At 38.0% G+C, this 22,500-nt stretch overlaps 1 protein-coding gene across 2 annotated transcripts in view; it reads right to left on the minus strand.

Moving 5' to 3' along the window:
* Positions 1–8,553: 8,553 nt before the first annotated feature.
* TBCA (tubulin folding cofactor A) overlaps positions 8,554–22,500 on the minus strand; it is a 26,262-nt gene continuing 12,315 nt past the window's right edge. Inside the window, exons 1-4 of one of the 2 annotated variants that reach the window (XM_039729769.1) lie at positions 22,083–22,301; positions 19,491–19,596; positions 12,380–12,466; positions 8,554–9,685 (exon numbers count right to left, since the gene is read on the minus strand). In XM_039729769.1, the coding sequence (XP_039585703.1) occupies positions 9,605–9,685; positions 12,380–12,466; positions 19,491–19,596; positions 22,083–22,132 (324 nt within the window). In that variant the 5' untranslated portion in view covers positions 22,133–22,301 and the 3' untranslated portion in view covers positions 8,554–9,604. Of the gene's footprint in view, positions 9,686–12,379; positions 12,467–19,490; positions 19,597–22,082; positions 22,302–22,500 lie in introns of those variants that run through there. The other variant, XM_039729768.1, reaches the window with a different exon arrangement.

Here is a 22,500-nt window from a genome sequence, read left to right on the forward strand (position 1 = left end):
AAAAATGCGGGGAGGCTGTGCTTGGCAGCAGGGGAGAAGAGAGCTCCAGGAGCACTGATGGCCCCTGGGTTGAAGACTTGTCCTGTTCTACCATATTCTACCATGGAGAGGTGATTTTTTTTGTTTGATTTTCTTTTGGTGTTTTTTTTTTTTTTTTTAGTTGTTTTGGATTTTTTTTTTTTACTGACTACCTCTGTGTTTTCACTGTAACAGTCTCTGTAGTCTTAAGGTGTTTACTATATATATATATATATATATTTAAAGATAGATATACATACATGCCCATCCAAAACACTGGCATTTGTTTCCCTTTTTGCTACTCTGTACAACAATGGAGTGCCAGCACCAGGCAGACTCTAGTACAGGATATCCTGTTGGCAGTACCTATATTTATGACCATAATCATGTTAGTTCTAAGGGACAACTCTTCAGGCTGTTGTTTGGTTGGTTTTTTTCTTCTAGAAGAAAATGTTTTTCAGTTTTCAATATTTGATTCTGTTGAGAGAAATTGCAGATAATGTGTAGGAAAAAAAAATCAGGATTGTCAGGAGACTCTCTTACTGGTTGGAAAATTATAAATGTTTTCTCAACAAACACTCTTTTTGAGTTCTTGGGTTTCTACTATTTTCAGAACATTTCTACCATTGTTTGTTTAGTCTGTGTTCTCTTTTCTGCGCCGACACAAAGCTTTTGCCTGCACATCTCTCTCCTCCTGGCCAGTGGTTGATAGTTCAGCCATGGTTTACAGTGTTTGAAATTCTGCACAAAGAAGCATCTGTCTCCTAAAGTTGTCATGAATGTGGTACAGTTTTCTAATGCTTCAGCTGTAGCAAGGACTTGCAAAACCTCAACTAAGTCTTGTGGGTTTCCTCACATTTAAATCTAGCTGTTCCTTCTCAACTGAAAACACAGGCTATCCACGGGAGGTGTTTACTGTAAGCAGAGTGCCACAAGGTAAGCTGAGAGCCAGCGCTCAGAATTTTGCATCTTCTGTTGCTGGGGAAGATACAGGATGGGAAAATCAGTTTTTCTTTATGCTCCAGTTGAGAATAAGGTAGGAGATTTTGTAATGGGCAGAAGGTACTTTGTGTGTTGGGAGAAACAATGTGTTTGGGGAACTGCAGTATGATAGAGAAAGTATTTTATTAATCTGTAGAATAGTGACCAGACATGAAATTATTAGAGCCTTGAAACCTCCTTTGCCTGACCCTGACTGAGAGAAGACTCTTGTGCCCATGGTCTTGTGATTGCAGGTGCCTCATTGGTGACAAGCATGGGTGGGACGGCTTCCAGTCAACACAGAGGAGCAATAACGTGCCACAAGCGTGGTGTCTGACTAGGTTTATCCTCTCTTGGCATTAATGAAGTCTACTCTAGGTGAATTACTTTCTGCCTAGAATAATAGTTATTTCTTTAATGGTAATAACTATTGGGTGAACTTCTATCAGTGTGCACCTGAGAGATGTGGCATGAAAGAGTTTGACATGATAGACACAGAAAATGCAGAACATGATGGCAGTAGTGCCATCTTGTAAGACTGGGCTGAAAGTGGCCTTTTTCAGTGAGTCCAGGAACTCTATCATAATTACTGCTTTTTTCATGCTCAGATGGGCAATGTGAGAGTGGTTTTCAAATGGAAGTGCTGGGTTTTCTTTTTTAGTATTGGAGGCAAGGGTAGTGTTCGTAATTTCCACTCTTTGAGGGTGATGAACTAGAGTTGTGTGTTGGGGTGTCCAAACTCGGAAGATACCAGAACCCTGTGTTGGGCTTGGTTGCTGGTAATCAGCAAATCAAGTCTCCTTGTGCAATGCTGATCTCTCTGAATGTTAAAAAAAGTTGTGTTTCCTTCTTAAGCCACATCATTTACAGCTAATGAAGCAGTGAGGGGGTGCAGGAGAGAGTCTATTGCAAGGGATGGTGACATGCTGGGGGAGGAAACCTCCTTGCAAATGGCCTTCCTTACTTTAGATGGCTCCCAGCTGTCACTGCTCTCCTCTCCTGTGCTGTCCTCAGAGTGTGCCTGGTTTTTGCTCTGCAGGGAGAAAATTAGAGAGACAGAGTTAAAATAGCCTGATACAGTCAGGATGAGTGTGTTCCTTTTTGAATTCAATGTTTGAAAACAGTAGTGGGCTCCTTGGATTGCTTATTGAGATTCTTAGTGGAAATAAGAGCTCAAGGCAGGCCAGTTTCCATGTAAGCATTGGTTAAATTCTCTTACCTAGTTGTAGCTCAAAAGGCAGTTGAAAGGTTGAATGTTTTGTCTTGTAACATCTCTATAAGGTTTCTATCCTGTGATTGAAAAGAATGTTATCCTTATCTTGCCATGGTTCTATTTTCAGCACAGTGTATGTGGTTTTGAACAGCTTTGGGTTTCAGAAGGCAGGGTGATTCTCTCTTTGGATTGAGGTATGCATTTGGATTAATCTTCAGCCTGTAGTCCAGAGTTAGCATCCAGAGTTAGCTTAACTAGCAGGCAACAGACAGCTCATTCAGCTCATTCCTCTTCATCCTGCCCTCTCCTGTCCACCTGGGCACTTAATCAGATTTACCACCATTCACAACCTCGGTTCTAGTGCAGAAGAATTTAAAAAACAGCTGGAGATTTCAAGTACCTTTCATGTGTTAATCTTGCAATGTGTGTGATTTTTCTCTTGTAAGGGAGTAATTGCTTCTGGTTGGTTAACAGTATTAACTACCTGTATTATACTGGCATAATCCTGAGATGATTAAGGTCTGTGCTTAAAACAGTCAAAAACTCCTGAAGCTTGTATGTAAACTTAAAGTTCAGTTTACACTTCAGTGTAGTTTGTTCACTTATACCAGAGGACAGAAGTATGAAAATGAAATAATCATGACATCACCACTGGGAGAACAAACTTGAAACACTTAGGTTTTTGTGGGGGTGTTTTGGAATTTTTTTGATATGGAAAAGTGAAGTAAGGATTGGAGAGACAAATTAATTTTCTGAATAACAACCAAATGAAACTGCAGTGCTATTGGTAACTTGTCCTTGTAATAGTGGTCTACTACTCTGCCTAGTAATCTAAGACAAGGTACAGTTTATCCCTCTGGCGAGTCAAGCATCTGCACAGTGCGGGTTTTCCTTTTGCCTGCAGACCTGTAGAGCATTCTCTACGTTTTCCTGTTTGAGCTTCCTGAAGGAGATATAAACTGGGAAGTGAATTGTGTATTTCTGAAGGAACTCTATGTGAAGAGTAGCATATATCTTTGACATTAAGCCAGCTATGAAGTGCTTTTAATCATAGGCAGCTGATGATGTAATTTTTGAGTGAAGTTTGGTATTTGGATGTCTAAATAGAGTATTGGTCTAGTTCTAATTGAGTTTTTTTATTAGAAGTTAATTGGACCCTTTCTGAAAGGTGTTGCATTTGGTGCAGAAGGGACTGGAATCTTCTGTTTATCCAGAATGTTCAGTTTTGAAAAAAATTTACCATTCTTACCTTGATCCTCATTTCTGTGAAGTGTTGTGATGTTGCTCTGACAGCACTCCTCTTAATGGTAAGTTTAATGAAAGGAGTTTTGATGTCAGCTCAGATCTAGGCTCCTTTGAAGGGGCTAGTAGTGAGGATGTGGGTTCTGCCCTCTTGCCCTGGCACAGTGAAGACCTAATATGATGGCTTTTTAGGTCTGTCTTTCTATAAGCTCAATGATATTTAGAAATGGACAAGGTTCACCAGCTTACTTTGTGTAGGCTGGTGAACAGTGTATTGGTATTGTTGCTAATTACCAATTTAAAATTGGTTTGACCAAGTAATCTGAGGTTTGTTAGCTTTGGTGTGAAAATTGCTTCATTTTCATCACTTCAAAAGCTTTTCTTTCCTCCCCACTGGCTCCATCTACTGTGTCTGAGGATACATGTGGAATTTCAGATGTCTTCCAAGTGGATTCTCATGAGTACATGGTAGCCAGAAATTGCCAATTGACTCAATATTCCTTGAATTGGTGGGCAGCACTCCAAAAATAGCAAACAAAATGAGAGTTTATTACGGGCACGTTAAAAAACAAATGGTTTCCAAAGTTCAGTATATAGCAGTTGTATATTTTTATATATCTGTTAAAAACTTTAGTTTCAGTTATAACCTTCTTAATTTAAAAAAGTATAAAACCTAAGTTTACAGCTGTTTAATTTGCTTAACAAAGAATGTTTAGTTCATTGCGGGTTTTTTTCCCCCACACTGTTAAAAAGGCAGTCTCCTCCCTCATGCTGGTTAGATTCCTTATAGCAATTTTATTTTAATGTGATAAGTGGTATTTGATGCATTCATGGAGGTGAGGTCTATCAGTAGGCACTGGCCATGATAAAATCTTTGAGGAAGGAAGCTTCTTAATGCACTGGTTTCTCTGACAAAGCTTCCTAGTTGTCATCAAGGATTACAGTTATACTTGTTATACTTGTCTTCCTTTGAGTTTTGGCTACTGGTTTTGTGTTCCCCACATATACCCCAGCTCAAGTGTGAGAATACAGCTCCCTGCTCCCATCACAAAATGCAATGGAGGTTCCTTCATTTGGGAAAATGGCAGAAGTGTGAAGGGTGCATGTTTACCCTCAGGAAAACTGCAGTCCTGCACAACACGTTTTTTTCCTGACTTCTGCTGATGGCAGAATGACTAGGGAAAAGACCCCTTGGTCAGGTCTGGTATCAGGAGCTGTTCTGGCTTCTTACAAATCCTGTAATGTTCTGGGTGTTAAGTGTTCAAACCTTCCTTTCATTGGTTCGGTTTGGTGCCTAGGTATTGTGTAAGTGATCTGAGAAAATGAAACATAACTCATTAGTTCTTTTATGGAGGAACTGATTTTTACACTTCATAAAATGTGAAGTTTATCTTCTGTGTTGAAAACAGAAGACGAGCCAAATCTGATCAATTGGTTTTGAAAGATACTCTATTCGTTTACAAATGAAGTATTTTTTACTCATTTTTAACCTGCTCCTTTAGAAATGTGTAGAAGCTGTAACAGAGCAGAAAGCTGAGTCACTAAAAGCATCCAGAGGAATTTAATTTTATTTTCATCAACTAATCTACCCACTCATATCTATCTGTGTAAACTAATTACTTTTTTAATTAGGTAGCCTTTTTGATTGCTTATGGAGAGCTGTGGTGAAATTTACTGCTAATTATGCAGGGGCAGAAGGAGGCCTCTGGATTGTTAGGAAAGATGAGAAAATTTTATTTCCTTTTGTTGAAATGGAGAGCAAGTAGTAATTGATACATAAATAATGTGCTTATTTTTCCAATTTCAACCTATTCAGCCTCTGTTAACCTTATTAATTGAGGCTCTTTCTGTGGGTTACTGGGTTTCCTTCCATCTAATGTAACATCTACAGTAACTTCAGAACAGTAAGAAAACAAAACTGTTATAGAAGTTTTTCTGCTTTCTTTTAAAGGTAATGTTAATGTTGAGTGGTTCTAGAGTGGTGATGTTTGCCCTGAAATGCTGGCTGCTGAGATGTGCTAGCCAGCAGTCTGCACAGTTCAAGAGCTGATTTTTTTCACTGTGGTTAAATTTGTATTCAGAAAACTGGGGAAGGTGGCAATTACACATCCCTTTTGCCATCACCTTTGAAGTCCTAACCCCATAATTTGGATTTATTATGAGCCCTCTGTTACATGTGGTAATAGAGCATAGCCAAGACTGCACATGGAAGGGAACCCAGAAGTGGTTCTCCTTTGTATTTTCTATTCAGTGTCCTTCGAAGTGGGTTCACTTGAGAGATCACATGTGAGCTTTGTTAAGATGGTTAGGCCATAGACAAAACATTTTCTTCTCCCTTCCCTCAGCTTGTAGTCCTACTTTGCATCTGTATGAACAGTGAGACCTTGAACTAAATTTTCTACTTCTCTTGCAGTTTTTTCAGCAGGGCCCACAGTTCACTTCTTACCTTGCAAGTTCCATCCTTCTGATTTCAGCTATACTTCAAACTTGCTTCTGTCTTTGCCCTGAATGAGCTCATTTGTGCACAAATTAACACATAAAATAAAATGACAAGTGGGAACCTGAAGTATTTTTGATATTGTGTGTGTTTGATGAGTGTTCAGAAACATGAATAGGAAGTGGAAAGTCAGAAAAAATTAGTTCATCTGGTCCTTTCATTAAGGAAGAGCATTTTCACCTTGACTGCCCTGAGTTGTAATGTGAAGTGCAACATCTGAAAAGTCAGGCAGGTATCACTGAATTGTCTCCTTTGAGGGGACTCCTGGGATCTCTTCTGTGCTGTATTCAAAGTCGTTAATTTCAGCTGTGTAACAACTCTATTGTATTTTTGAGTGTGGAGGTAAGTGTTGTTGAGAAAGGATGAACGCTCATCCACCTTGTGATGCTTTTCCCTCATGTGTAAATATGAGGCAGGATCAGCGGTCCAAGTGTCATGAGTGACTGAGCTGCCTGGTCAAGAGAAGACCTCTAGGAAGGCAGCTCCAACAGCCTCCACAGGCAGTCTGTTCCAGAGCTTCATTTGTCTTAGTTGTTTCCTAAGGAAGAAACCTGTCCAATGTTTTCCCCCTCTCATTGTAACGCAAGCTTATTATCTTACTTGGTCTGCCAAGAAGAAGTTATTATTTTCCTCTGTAATTCTGTTTATGCTTGAAGATTATTACCACTGCTACCCTCAGTGTTTTCCAGGCTCAAATGTCTGGATTTGTTCCTTCTTTTGCATTCACCATTTTTCAGTCTTTTTAGTAGTTTTCACTGTTTTCCTCTGAATCCTTATTTGTTCATCCCTTTTAGTTGCAGCTACTAGCTGCAGTAATGCTTCTAGATAAAACCCTTCTAGTAAGGAGTGTAAAGGTTGTTGCCCATGTCTTATGAGCTAAACTAATGTTTTGCGTATAATACACTAAAATTCTGTATCTCTCATATATGGTGTCCAGTGTTTACTTTTTCCTATGTTGGTGCAGTAGAAAATTGCTGCTGCCATGTCGAAGTTTGCTTTATTTTCTTATTTAAGTATGTCCTTACTAAAAGAAGTATTTTAAATTTTCTCCAGTTTGTCAGGAACCTTTTGACTTCTGATATTATCCTTGAAGATACTGAACACCCTTGTATCACCCACATATTAAATGCACACACTTGCTATTCTACTTCTTTCATCATACAGGTCTGTTGAAGATCACCCTTTTGGGGTGATCAGACCATCCAATTTTAGTAGTAGATTCTTGGTGATTGCCCAGTCTTAAGAAGCTGTGCAGCCACCTGTGATACTAATATGGCAATTCTGAGGACCCAAGTCTATCAGGAGTAAGTGTGGCTCAGTTACTGAGCATCTTCCTTGATCTGAACCTCTTGAGTTAGACCAAGGACTTGAAGTCTGTCCCCCACCCCTCATGCCCCAAATATTAGAATGCATATTGACTGCAGGTCTGTTGAAAGGTTTCACCCAGTGATGCGGAAAGTGGGTTGCCAAAACAGGATATTGTTATAGGGAAATAGAACAGCTCTCTGTGGTTTAGGCTTTTTGTGGATTTCACTCAAAATACTTGTATACAGTTAGCTTTTCCTTCTCCTAAAGTATGTTGGCAGTCTGAAAACATGCTGCTGTCCCTTCAGAAGTTGGACAGTTCCAGAGGCATCTGGAGACAAAGTATTTTCAGGTGTGAACATACGTACCTTGATTTTCATCAGGGAGGCTGGCTACTTCCTGTACTATAGAACATGCTCATTTTTAGAGAACTTAGTGGTAGGGCAGAGTATCATCTTGGTCCATGATGCAGTAGTAGGGAGCTAGGAAATGGCTTGGACAGAGACATATTAGGCAAACATGAGAAATCACTCACTCTAGAAACTACTGCACTAAGAAACTTTCCCTAAAGGTTGTGTGGTAGTTAGAGGCCATGTGACTTTCATTCTAAATGCCAGCTTAAGCCGTGTCACAATCCTACTTGCCTTCAGCCACTATAGGTCACACCTGTTTAGCTTTCATATGCATTGCTTGTGGTACTCAGCAACTACACATCATTTTTGTTTGGGCTTGTTTTCCAGAAGTGTGTATTCTTTCTTCTTCTCAAGAGAAATTTTTATTTTAAACCCTGCTTTACCCAGCAGACTTGGCATCTCCCTACACTTCCTTTTTAGCTCAGCATTTATTCACCACACTCCACTCAATGGCTGCAAGCACTCATGCTGCCATCTCTTAGCTGAGACACACAATCCACTTTGTGCACTCCAGCCACCTTTCCCAGTGAAGGTCATAGAAGAAACTGGGTGAAATGAGTATCCAAAGAAACCTTTTCTTCAAGAGAAGTTCATATGTGCTGTGACCCAGGCAGTGTCCACTTGGCAGTTCCATGCCTAAAACACAATGCTGGTAAGAATATACACATGCTCTCTTACGGAACTGTACTGTCAAAACAGGTTTCAGCTTTTAGCCCTCTACGGTACTGGTCTGGGGTCAAAAGTAGATCATTCTGACTGATTCAATCAGCAGTCTTTTGGTGCTGATTCGTCAGAGCAGTGCTTAAGAGTGATGGAGAAGTAGACATCACTCTAAATGTGCTTAAGGTACATAAATAAGTACTGAGACAGCAGTTTACTCAAACTCAGGCAAATTAACAAATAATTTTATTGAATATTCAATTTAGCACCACACAAAAGGTACACTGTGCTTTGTGTTGCCTTTAAGAAACATGCCGGAACACTTTCAAACTAGAAAAACTAATGTAAAAAGCTTTCTTGTTTATCAACAGAACTTACTATTTGCTTTAGAGAAGCTACTCTGAAAAAAACCACAGCTTTTGTACATAATGTCTTAATTGTCTTCTGGGCAGACTAAGTGTTGTTCCCTTACCCATGAGTTCCCCTTAGCTCTCTTTCATGTCCTGGGGGTTTGAACTTTATTCAAAAAAAGTATCAGGCCAAAGTGCTTTCAGGAAAAGCGTTCAGTCCAGAACTCTTTTAGCAGATGCAACTCACAATATACTAGTCACCTGCTATATCCTGTTGCCTGAAAAGTAGAAGAATTTTGATGGAGTTGTATGAATTGGGCTCGACTCAGTGCCATGCACATTGAGCAAGATCTGGAGTCAGCTCTTGTCTTGGACTCAAAGATAAACAAGGAATACATACTTGATAAGAAAATTGCACCACAGAAAGATAGGTGATTGGGAAGGGTTATTTGGTCTGCCTTCTCTTTCAGTACAGATTTTTATGCTATAATGTATATTATTTCAAATATAAGGTGCTTCTAAAGCCCATGTCGGGGCTGGAACTAGATGGAACTTTCCAACCCAAACTATTCTATAATGCTATTTCATTCTAAAGTATTTACTGGTCCCTCACACAGCCAAACTTTGTTTCTTAGCCTGAACTGTTCAGATTTAAGTTCTCTATTTAACTATTACATTTACTTTAAATGGGCTTTATTTTTTTTTTTTTTAAATTGAGGTGAACTGGAAATATATCTATTTTGCCTGAATATGGAACACACAAATGTTTCAGAATATTCTTTATTTGATGCACCTTGCAGTTAGAGAAAGCTCAGTTTGCATAAAGGGAACTTTAGCAAGTCAACAATAGTAGTAGAGCCATAGTCAAATGAAACTGTGGAATGGACCCCGTGCTAACGCATATAAAGAAAGAACTGGAAAACAGCTAGGCTTCCAGCTTCACTGACTCCAGTATGGAACGTGCTTCTTTATACTCTTCAGCTTCTTCCAATTCTTTTTCATTTTCCTGTAATCAAAAGCAACATTTTTGAGTACTCTGAAAATAACTGTTGTGGGATTAAATTTAAGAAGGTAAAAAACTGCTAACAAATAAGGAGAAGGCTGAGGTACTCAACAATATTTCTGTCCTACTGGCAGCATCTTCCTACACCTCTCAAGTGGATGGACTATGAAATAGGGGCTGGGAGAGCCAAGTCCCTCCCACTCTAAGTAAAGATCAGGTTCATGACAACCTAAGGAACCTGAATGTACCTAAGTCTATGGCACCTGACAAGATACTTGCCAGAGTCCTGAAGGAACTGCCTGATGCAGTTGCCATGCTCCTCTCCATGATAATTAAAAAGTCATGGCAATCAGGTGAAGTCCTTAAAGACTGCAGAAAGGGAATTATCATTGTGGACTATATGAAACATCCTTCTCTAAACTGAAGAGTAGTGGATTTGATGGGTGGACTCTTCACTGGATAAGGAATTGGCTGGATGGTCACAGCCAGAGAACTGGTCAATGACTCAATGTTTGGATGGAGATCGGTGACCAGTGGTGTCCTTTAGGGCTCTGTATGGTGACCAGTTATTTAATATTTTCATTAATGACATAGAAAGTAAGATCCATAAATGTGTAGATAACACCAAGCTGAGTAGCTCAGCTTCTGCAACTGAGAAATGGGATGCCATCCAGAGGAATCTGGACAAGCTTGAGAAGTGGGCCCATAGAAAAACTCATGTGTTTTAACAAGTCCATTGTGCAAGGTGCTGCCCGTGGGTCAGAGCAGCCCTGGCACCAGCACAGGCTGGGGATGGACAGATCACAGCAGCCCTGCCCAGAAGGACCTGGGGGTGCTGGTGGCTGAGAGGCTGGACATGACCCAGCCATGGGCACTCCCAGCCCAGAGAGCCACACGTGTCCTGGGCTGCATCCAGAGCAGGGTGGGCAGCAGGGCCAGGGAGGGGATTCTGCCCCTCTGCTCTGCTCTGCTCAGACCCCACCTTCAGGGCTGCAGCAGCTCTGGGCCCCAGCACAGGAAGGACATGGACCTGCTGGAGGGAGTCCAGAGGAGGCCACAAAGGTGATCAGAGGGATGGAGCACCTTCTTTTTGGACAGGCTGAAAGCTGGGTTTGTAAAGCCTGGAGAAGAGAAGGCTTTGGGCAGCCCTCACAACAGCCTTTCAGTACTTAATGGGGGCCTACGAGAAAGACAGGGACAGGCTTTTTAGTAGGGCCTGTGGTGACAGGACAAACGGTGATGGTTTTAAACTAAAAGAGAATAGATTCAGACTAGATAAAAAGAAGTTTTTTACAGTGGAGGGTGGTCAAGAACTGGGACAGGTTGCCCAAAGAGGTGGTAGGTGTCACATCCATGTAAATACTCAGTGTCAGGCTGGATGGAGCTCTAAGCAACCTGATGTAGTTGAAGATCTTCCTGGTCAGTGCAAGGAAGTTGGAACAGATGATCTTTGAAGGTTCATTCCAACCCAAACCATTCTATGAAATGAGGACTATATAATTTTTGAAAACACATATGCTATGTTACTCAAAGCACAGGTAAATTCTTTTGTCCTGCTTAAGGTCCCAGATAATGGCTGTCATGTGCAAGTGGATTTGACCTATGCATACCTTTATTTCACAGTGCTGAATATCTAAAACCAAGGGAAAAGTAAGAACTTTAGATCAAGAGTACTCTTAGAAAAATGCTTAAGTAGACTGACAACTGAAAAACATACTAGGATACAGTACATTTTAATAAATGCATTGAAGGTGAGCTAAGCACAGAAAGCAACACATGAAGACTTCCAAATTCTTAACAGCAATAGTAACTGTCTCTATTCCTTGTTTTAGATTTGCATACTACGAATCAATAGCGCCATTTCTGTATGCCACTGAAATTTAGACTAACTGTTCAGTAACTAGTTGAATGACAAAAAGACCCTAAATCCTGCCAGATACTGAGCATTTATTTTGACAAACAGTAGAGGCAGACTACCTGAGATCAGGACACCTTGACTTTTCCATTAAAAAGGTATTTACAGTTTAGCCATCACTACATCTGGGACATAATTTAGGATGTGTATTTTTAGCCTCACAGTACCACTTATTGTGTACCAACATTTGTAACTGAATTCTTGATGAGAAGGCAGCTTTTAAAATAAGCATTATCATCTCCAAACATAGTATAGGCTCAGTGAATGTCTTTGTAACAACATACTCTTTATTCCTAAAGGTATTTTTATCTTAAAAAGCAGGGCAGTACTGCTCACTTCAGTATTAAAACATTAAGCAATACTCAGCAAGGACTCCTCTGACTTGTCCATGGCATAATAAGAGTAGTAACCAAAGTACTTGACAATTTCAGTTCCCTACAAGCACATTATATACATTTATACTATCTATAAAATCTAAAGTAGGTGAACTGATTTTTCCAATGAGGGAACTAGCACAGGATTTCTGAGTCCATTTTCACAGTCTGGGATAAGTGTACGTTCAGTGTACATTACATTAAGGACAGCTTCTAACACATACACAGTCTCCACAGACAGAAGACCAAGTCTGCAAAGACTGCTATCTAAAGCAAAATACTGGTATCCTATAGGATGCTGGTCTTGGGACCTACAGAAAATTCTTTAATCCAGTTTTTATTTGCTGCAGTTGTTTATCCAGGAACTGCAGCACTTCTTCATCAGTTGGGGTAAGATGCAATACTTACTAGTAGTTGAGTAAGCTCTGCATGTGCAACTTCTAGTCTGCGTTGACAGTCTGGAATCATCATTCGTGACTCTTGTAAGATCTCGATCTGTGAAAATCAGAAGACAATGAAATTAGAATATGTTTCAGATAGAAACATTATCTTGTAGGATAAGTTTTTAAAATCAGCAATCTAGTCATTAGCTAGGAACTTCAGAACAGTTGTAGTTATCTTTTGAATAGGTTTCTTTTCTTAAAAGACATTCACTTAGCATAATTGCTTAAAACTCCATTAATTTACAGCACATTTCCATTTACTCTATGCTTAACTGAATATCAAGTATTAAGTGCAAGGCAGTATTCAGAATAATCTTTCCCTTAGCCAAAAAGTACAGCTTAGTAAGGTTTTCAGCATTTGTTAAAAAGTCTATTTAGAACAAACTTTCTCCTGCTGTCATGAAGCAGCTTCATCCAAAAGGGGATCAGCTGGTTATATAAATATCTCCTGCATCTTTTGGGTAATAAAGAAAAAAAATGTTCAGATAATACCCCATAGAGATAATTACTGCATGAAAAAAGTTATTGAGTTATTGATCACATTGTGTGCAGACTGCAGGAGGCTCTGACTGAAAGACAAAGGTAAAGAAAAATGAAAAGCAAAGACCAGCAGGCTCATATTTTTGATGCTTATCATGCATAAAAAGTTATTACATATCCTTGTGCTTCATTTTAGGAGAAAGATTATTCTCACCATGCACTTTGAACAAAATTACTAAACTGGCACCCCACTGAATCTGAAAATCCTGCCACCTCCTAAAGAAAACAACCTCAGTTTTAAGAAAGGGAACACTTATTTCATGGAGCATTTCTGGATCTGAACACCAAACACCAAGAAAAAAAGATGTGCAGAGTTGCTCAGTAATGTTAAATCTATTTAGAAATTAAAATCTGTTAGATATTTAGATATGAAACATCTCTGTTCAGGATAACCTACAACAGAAAGCCTTCCCTTTAAATGGCATTTGCCTTCTGTCATTCCTATGTTGTATTGTCCTGGTAGTATTAATGCTGCTGTACCAAAAGGTCATTGTAAAAGGGATGTTAAGCTGTAGCTAAGAATGCATTTAAGTATTCAGAAAGGCTTTGTGTAACAAGATATTATCAGCAAGTTTTTAAGTGTCACTTAGACCATTTGGTGTTGAGAGAAAAAACTTTAGTTTCTTATTCTACACTTTCATCAGTCGATGTAACAGCCATAGAATGAGGTGTGCCATAAACTGCATTATATGATGCCTTTTGCTTTATGTAGTAGAATACCTACAGGAGTGAGAATGTCCTTGTGCCACACAGATACAAAATATTTGTGTGTTGTAAAGCTTGTTAAGCAGATAGTATGAAGTTAGTAACTTATTTGATATGTGCCACTAGATAAGCAATCTGGGAAGGCTTGTAAATCTTGAATCTGTAAGCTATAGTCCTGCCTGCTCTAAGAAATAAACAAATCCACCCAAATAATTCTATTCAAAACAACATTTGACTGATTTCCAAAGGGTTACCCAAGTTTTATTTATATGTACCAGTGGTGCAATGATGAATAAAAATGAGAAAGATGATAAATCCTAGAACTATATTCAGTAGGTGCAAACAGCTGGAGACTAGAACAGGAATTTTGTGGAGACATTATGATTTAACTTCTGCATAAACTAATTTCTTTTCAAGTGATGCTGATAATCCCAGATAACACTAATTACTTTTACAAATATACATAATAAAGTCAAAAGCTCAAACAATTATATAAGCCTTATGATTGGATTTTTAAAAGTGTTTATTCTTCAAATTCTACCAAAATTCTGCCCAACTTTCAGACGAAATGTAAGGGTGACAAGCACGATAGCCACCCAAACTCCAATGCCAGGCACTGCAGTCATTTCCACCTCTGTGATGTGCACTGCAGCAACTCAAAGTCCAGACCAGACCAGAGCATTTCATCCCCAGCCAGCAACTAAGTACCAGGCAGCAGCTCACCTGCTCCTGCTCCCAGCCTAGTGGGGAGAAGATAACGGGAAGAAAAGGTAAACCTTGTGGGCTGATATAAGAACAATGTAATAGTTTTTAAAAATGCAGTAATGAGGGAGGGAGAGATGTTAGTTTTATCAGCTACAAAAAACAGAAGCAGAGTATGTTGATTTGGGTTTTTTCCCAACTGACCCACACCTAAAGAAGAGATTTAGATCCACAAATAATTTGAAAACAACAAAAAAACCCCACCCCAAAACAAAACAAAAAAACCCCAAACAAACTCCTGAGGGCTCTCCTTGCTCTTAGAAGGACACCCTGATATACTACTGGTATGAGGTCACAGGGTATGATGGCAGTATTGTTTCATGTGACAAGAGTAGTGTTCTGAACAGAAGAGGTGGGCTAAAAACCATGACAAATGTAAATGAGTCATTATCTACCAATTATATATACAAAATTAATATATAGTCTAGATTTTAAATACTGTCACATAATCACTTGCCTGTTGTCTATTGCACAGATAATCCTAACAGTATGGATCTACTCAAAGATGGCAGAGGTAAGGAAAAGACATGCAGATAATTATTTGCAAAAACAAATGCAACTGGTTTGAACTACTGTTCCTCAAAAAAGTCTGTAAAGCACTTGGAATCCACTGACTAATTACAGCCATATCTGGTGGCAGGACAGAGACTAAAAGAAAAAAGTTAATCTCTAAGTATTACAAACACCAAATATTCTAAAATTTAGTAATTCCACTAAGTAAGATTAGTAGCACACAATAAATAATCATGCTAAGGCTACTGGTAGGCTAATCCATATTTGTAACTTAAATCCACACCATTGCAGTACTTCTCAGTAGTAGCAAGGAGTAGTATCAAGGTACTGGGCCTTGGTAATATCAATGTACTTGGTCAGGATTGTGATGTAGGGATCTATGGAGTACTACAGCATAGATAACGTAGCAAGAAGCTGGGCATAGGGAAGGCAGAAACTCAAAGCAGATACAGAATTAAGGTGAATTTTGACACAAAAAAACCCTACATAAATGCACACAAGAATTGTAGGAAATACAATTTTATGAGTTCTACTTGCTTTCAGGACCAAAAGAAGTTTGAACTATCCACAAATACCAAATACAACAGCACACTTGCGGTTGTATCTGTTTTGATAAATGTCAAATACATTTATCAAAAGACTCCTGAAGGACCTTGCAATAAAAAACTGGGGAACACCGTTTTGTTTCTACAGTGCTTAACTGCCTCAAGAAATGGCCATGTGTCAACAATAAACTACCTACCACTTCTAGTATGAATACTGATGGAGGAGGAGAAAACCCTCTAGATGTAATACCTTGGTATTTCAAATGAGTTTTCTTTGCAGCTCCTCTCAGGTAAGACCTAATCCTGTTTCATCTAAAGCAGATCACTTTAGGACATTAAAGACATAAAGTCTGGAATCCAGAAGATACTTCTGTCTGCCTAGATAAGAAGGAAAACACTCTTTGGAAAACAGAAGTGGAAAAGGAGGATCACAGGAATGCTTTTTCATAATTTTGTTTCTTTCATAAAGTTTGAAATAATCTTTAATACCAGGTCTGTGTTAAGGATCCTGTATTGAACTTGGTCCAGAGAATTCCAAGTTACTGGCTTTTCAGTAAACAAACTGTGCTTCTGTTAAGGATACTGTCAAAATACATAAGGAGAAGCCTTAGGTCTTCACATGCATTTCCACTGCCACTCTACCAAGCATCTAGAGCTAGAATTCATAGTATTAAACAAAGATCATCTATTCTTAGGGAGCAGAAAAAGTACTTATGCAAATAACGAGATTTATGTAAAACTCCACATTTAATCTAATCTTACTCAATCTGTAAGAAGAAAGAAACTTCGAACCAGTCGGTGGGGAGGGGTTGGAAAGGGCTAAGAATGTAAAAAGCCAACTAAACGAACCAGAATATTTATTTGAAGATAAACAACATTTAAGAAGTTCTAGAACATTACAACCTTTCTTTCAACAAGAAGCCCACCAATAACAAGATCAGCAGCAAATTACCATCTTTCGCATTATTTTCCAAAATAGTTTCCAAATGCATGTCTTTTTTGCTGGTTCAGAAGGCACTCTTTCACCCAACAAAGCATGAGAAATATTGCAGTTTTCACAAATACTGGAAAAAACCTGTGTATGAGCAAGATGTACTACATATACTCTTATGTACTTGAAGCGATTAAATTCTGTGTTAAATCCACTGGATTTTAAATTAATCTAGAAATGACATTACTCAAGAAGTAACTTGGAACTGCAGAATTACATTTAAAAACCTGAAAATTTACCACTCACTTATCAGTAAAAATGTTGCCAGTTAGCAAAACCACCAGAGTATATCTACAATCCCAGAGAGAGGAAACACAGAGTAGATACCTTGCTTTCCCCTGGCTCAGAAGTCTCAAAATAAAAGCATGAGCTGTGAAAGGATGTTTATTTATATATGAACATCAACAACCACAGCAGTACAGAAAACTACAGGTTTCTATCATTAGTCTGCACTCAAATTATACTGTGTGAAAATTCTCCATTAAAGTAGTATTATAAAGTACTGTGGAAAGTCTTCATATATTGAGAATTGCTATAACTGAGTAGAAACTAAGACTTGATTAAGACAAAATCCACAGGGAGTCAGAACTACACTACTTCTTGCTACCCACAGAAACTATAAGCAGAAATTGTACCTGATGGGATAAATCAGAAGTATTTTAATATTTATTACCATAACAAAGTCTTCTTGCACACTACAATGGAATCTTCAGCATCTAACAGCATTGCAAGAAAACTGTCCTTTTTGTTTTTCTGGTATTGAACCTGCTCCTCATTAAGCACGCCCTTCTGGACAGTTCAGGCAAGGCCAACCATTCCAGATGGTCGCTGCCTCAGCTAGAGAAGACTTGAGTCCACTGGAACCATGAGTTGCCCCAATGCATAAGGAGTTAGAAGAAAAATACTGAATCAAACCCTATTGTTCTACAAAGGGACTGATCCCTCATTACAGACCAGACATACTGTGAAGACTACATATGCTGTAGGAATGGCATCTTTCACTCTAAAATGAAATTTTCTGTATTCACTTTTGTATGTAAAACTATATGTTCCCAGTTGTAACTAGAAAGCTAAATGAAAACAGTACTACATCAAGAGGAAGTATTGCTTTTAAGCTTTTTAATAATCCCTCCCTGAACTCTGGATTGATTTGTGTGTGTATATAAATACACACACACACATATATATATATATATGTATGATTTAGCCAAAACCTCAGCTAAACTAATAGTTAAACTGCTCTCCTAGTCTCAAGTGACTTGAATTTGTTCCCACCCCCTAAATGTTACTTTTCATTACCAAAATAAAGATTACAACTGTATTTTAAGAGTTATGCACCCTAGAATGGAAATTAGAGATTAACTAAAAGCAATTCTTAAAATGCGTAACTAGAGATATTTTTTCTGAAAAAACATCTCAAAGTCTTTACTGTATCCAAAATATTGTTCTGAGCAAACTCTCCTGGAACCATATAACCTTCTTCGAAATCTCCAAGTTTTTAATAACCTAAAATATTAACTTCCAGAATGCAAAGTGCACTAAATAAACAAGAAGTGAAAACATCATTGGAGAAACGGATTGCTTTCAAAGTAGATTGGGCAATTCTAAATTAATCAAGACTGTTTTCTGTGAAGGCTTTTGTCACTGGTCTCTAAAAAGACCTTCAAGTAGTAGGTAACAATTTCAGCAGAAGTTCACAGCCATCCCTGTTTTTGATTTTCATGATATCTTGCAGGTCACTGTGGAAACAACATGATACAGTCAAATAATCTGATGAATGGGCAACACTAAAAATAGGAATTTAACTCATTAGTTCTTGTTAGCACCAGATCTTCAGAAAGGCTACTGTTTGGTATATCTTCAAGTCTCAGTCTGGTGAGGCAGAAGACAGGTCTGTTCCATAAATCAAATCTTTATTTATATACAAATTCCTTATTTGTATTTCACTCCCATGGCATAATGAAAGCAAGGCAGGACATAGATATATGAACTGAAATATTAATTTACTAAAAAAAGTTGGTTTAACTTTTTCTAAAAGGGCTTTCTCCTATCTTTTGTTAATTTTGTATTTGAATTTTGTTTAATCTTTTCTTACATTGTTTAAAAATAAAGACAGGATTCCAGAATGTTATATTTATGACTATTAAGTGAAAATAATTTTAGTACAGTTTTGATTTCTGTGAAGATTTGAGAGAAAGCACCTGGGAAATACTTGGACAAAAAACATAATCAAAAGGTAACATAGTTAGTTGAAATAATATGAGTACCATAGTGAAACACAGACATTTCATAGACATTTCATTCTCTTCTGTAGAGAATAAACACAAATCTCCCAAACCCAAGTTCCTCTTGTGAGTAGATGTTATACTTTTCTCCCAAAAGGGTATGTACCAACTGCCCGCAACCACCATCCTTGTGGTAAACCTTCCAAGAAAAAATGTAATCATACTTAACAGTGACACTAAACCATACTCTGGAGCAGGCCAAAGAACAGCATGCCCCCTCCTAATCTATGACTTCACTACAAACTCCAGCACCTCCACAGCTGCATACCCACTACTTTCTTTCTCTGAGGTTTGTGATTTTACCACAAGGATACTGGTATACTCAAGAGCTGAAATGTTTCCCCTTCATATTAACTATCGGGCATTCTCACTTTGCTGTAACATTTCCAGTTAGCAGCAAGCACTTGGTTTACCTACATCCACCCAGACCATGTATCCACTACAGGCTTTCTGTATTTCCAAGAAAGAGTTCATGATGGCCTCACACACAGTTAGCGAGTAACAGTCATGACGACATAAAGTACTAAGTAATCATATACATACATATAAACTATAATCCTTGTAATTTAACACCTTAAAGAAATTTCTATGGCTGCTTTTTATGTCAGGATTTTAGTCTAATATTTACATAACATGAGTCTAGAAAAAAGTATAGGAGATTCCTCTATCTAAAGATTACTATGATTAAATGAAAACAAATAAGGATTTTATAAAACAAGTTATAGGATAGTTTACCTGTTTCTTAATTCCATAATCATCACATGCTTCAGCTTTCATTTTTTCAATCTTTTCTTCTTGCTGTTTTGCTTCTTTTTCATACATGATTTTTTCTTTTGCCAGCCTGCAATTAACAACCAAGTGATTGTGTTAATCTCATTCTATTACAGTAAAAAGTTACATCACTGAAAACAGCCCCCCACTCAAAAGTTACAGGCCTGGAAGATAATACACAGTTTTATAAAAAAAGGCATTTAGCCACTGCAAAAAACCCCCCCTGTATCTAGGAAATAATAAATTTGGCTATAATATAAAAAGAGTATTTTCTCCACTTATCCTGATGCTGGTTTGGGGGTCATAGACAAAATAACAGTTTCAGAACTTATATTCCAACAATTTTCTTTATTTCCTGCCTTTCAAATGAAAAGGAATCCATGTTTTAATCCTATTAATGGGCCCATACTTGGGAGCAGGATGCTTTTTGCTAATAAGCATAAATTCAAGAGTAATATAAGTAAGCTTGAAGGTCAGAGAAATATTAAGCTAGTCTAATATGACGTATTACTGTAACTATTACATTGGAATCCCATTATCAAACGTTAGTATTTGTTACTGCAATTTTGCTGTTGCATCTCCCACTTTATCACACATATTCATTAGGTGTATGTTAGATTATGCAATACTAGATATGAACCAAAGCATCTTTCAGGATCTGAAAAACACTGGCACAATTTCTCTTCAGCTAGTTCAGGAGCAGAACAAACACTGCGATGCTACTGCAGACCTGATATCACGCTGAAGAAAATCCTTCCCCAAACAAGGGTAAGATCAACCTATATTAGATTGTTTGAAGATAATTCAACATCCAAAAGAACATAATCTGATTCAAGAAGCAAAGACTATATTATACAATGAAAAGAGAATAAATAAAGGTCTAGTAGAGAGCTTCATGACCACATTAGTGCATCAATGTAAATTAATTCATCATTTGTCACAGTTAAGTGCCCTACTAGGAGTGCTGAGAATGGACAGAATGCTACTGGGGTGTCAAGAACCTCTGTGAACTGAACCTGCCACAAAAGCAACACTCCAGCTGTATGGCAAAAAAATAATCCATTGAGAATATACTGATAATTCAACAGCTGGAACCCTCCCTGTTATTTACAACAGCTTATTTGCTAAAATAGCTCCAAGCCATGGCTCCACAGCAGTCAGTCTAAGTGGGGCTGCAGCAACATGCACCTGAACTTGTGTCAGTTCTCATGGAGTCACACAACCAGAAAGGGCTGTCAGCCTCACAAAGTAACTTCAGCTGTGTGCAGAGCGCACACTCTGGGTCGACAGACTAGGCCACTTCCTACAAGTAAGCCAAGTACTAGCTTTGAGAATAGAACTGGAGAAAGACAAGAACCTAATTACTAATAATAAAGACACTAAATGAATGGCTGTAACTCCAACTACTGGAACTAGTTTCAGTATTAGCATCAGTAAATATTGATTTAACAGAGGATGAGTTAATTGTTTGGTCAAGGTTACCTGATTTAATTCCAGACAGTATTAGTTACTTTGCTACTTTTAGGTTCCAAAAAAGTTAATTTTAATCAACCCGTGAGACAGACAACTTTTTCTGAATGAGAACAGCAAATTCCCTTGAGGAGCAAGGGGAGAGGTATGACTGAACAACGTTTTTATGTGATTCACTTATTGAAATGTGTACCCCATTCAAACTAAAGGCAACTTATACTGCCAAATGAAACATTTTAAATTATTTTAAATTTTAGCCAAAACAAAAGGTTCAATGCATGTCATTACATTTTCACATTCACATCTCCTTCTATGCACACTAACTTTTAACTGCTCCCTCAAGTTTGCATACTTCCCTCAAACAGGGAAAGACTACACACGTTCTCACCTAGTTTTGAACTTTTGCCTACCTTTCTCACATCTGCATACTCAAGAATTGCATCTGTATTTATTGACCTATTTCTGTAGTAGCTGTACATGTCACAAGAAAAACTTGAAATATTCTGCTTTTAAAAAAAGATACACAAGAAATATGAAAACATTTTCTGTGACAAATTTCCTGCCGGACTTTGTTCAGTACTCAGATTTATCTAAGTTAATGCTCTGCTTATCATTCATAAGATTGGGATGCTGATACCTAATGCTACTAGATCCTTTCTCTAGATGTCATTAAGCCATTTCTATTGCTTATATAGCTTGGGGAGACACTAAGTAAGTCGACAAATTAATTTTAAAAATAAAGAGAAATTTTGTAATAGAGACATACTAACACTTAATAATTTCTTAAAGATTTCAGCGGACATTACACAAAAATACCTGCATGATACTTTCCTCTCTTCTTCCTTTAACCCTTTTCTATCTGGAAAATAGATACTGGGTTGGGTGGGGTTTTTGTTTGTGTTCTTTTGTTCACTGTTTGGGTATTTTTTGGCGGTGGGGTTTTTTGGTTGGTTGGACGGTTTGGTTTTTAAAAAAAAAATTAAAATGGATACAAACCAGAATCTAGGTTGGATATTAGGAAGAAGTTTTTTATGGAAAGGGTGATAAAGTACTGGAATGGCCTGCCCGGGGAGGTGGTGGACTCACCATGCCTGGATGTGGTTAAAAGAAAGATGGGTTGTGGCACTCAGTGCCATGGTTTAGCTGAGGTGTTAGTGCATGGGTTGGACTCAATGATCTTGAAGGTCTCCTCCAACCTAGTGATTCTGTGTGTGATTCATCTTCATATATGGTGTGACTACACACAGTGAACAGAGTAAGAATAGCTCAGTAGCTATTCTTATGCTCAGTAGGTCAAACTGCATTTGTGTGCATTTCAAGAACACAGGTCATTCAGAGATTAAAAAACCTGCAACCATAAAAACCACAAGAGGCTTAACTTTAGCAGACATTTTATGGTGTCGTAAAACATATAAGGTTTAGCAACTTTAACTTTTAAATGAAAGAATAAAAAATTTAGAAAAAATTTGAACAAATGTAAATTACGTTTTATCATAGCTGTATA

The sequence above is a fragment of the Passer montanus genome, unplaced genomic scaffold (genome assembly GCF_014805655.1).
Source record: "Passer montanus isolate IOZ18808 unplaced genomic scaffold, ASM1480565v1 scaffold7, whole genome shotgun sequence".
NCBI classification, from domain to species: Eukaryota; Metazoa; Chordata; class Aves; order Passeriformes; family Passeridae; genus Passer; species Passer montanus.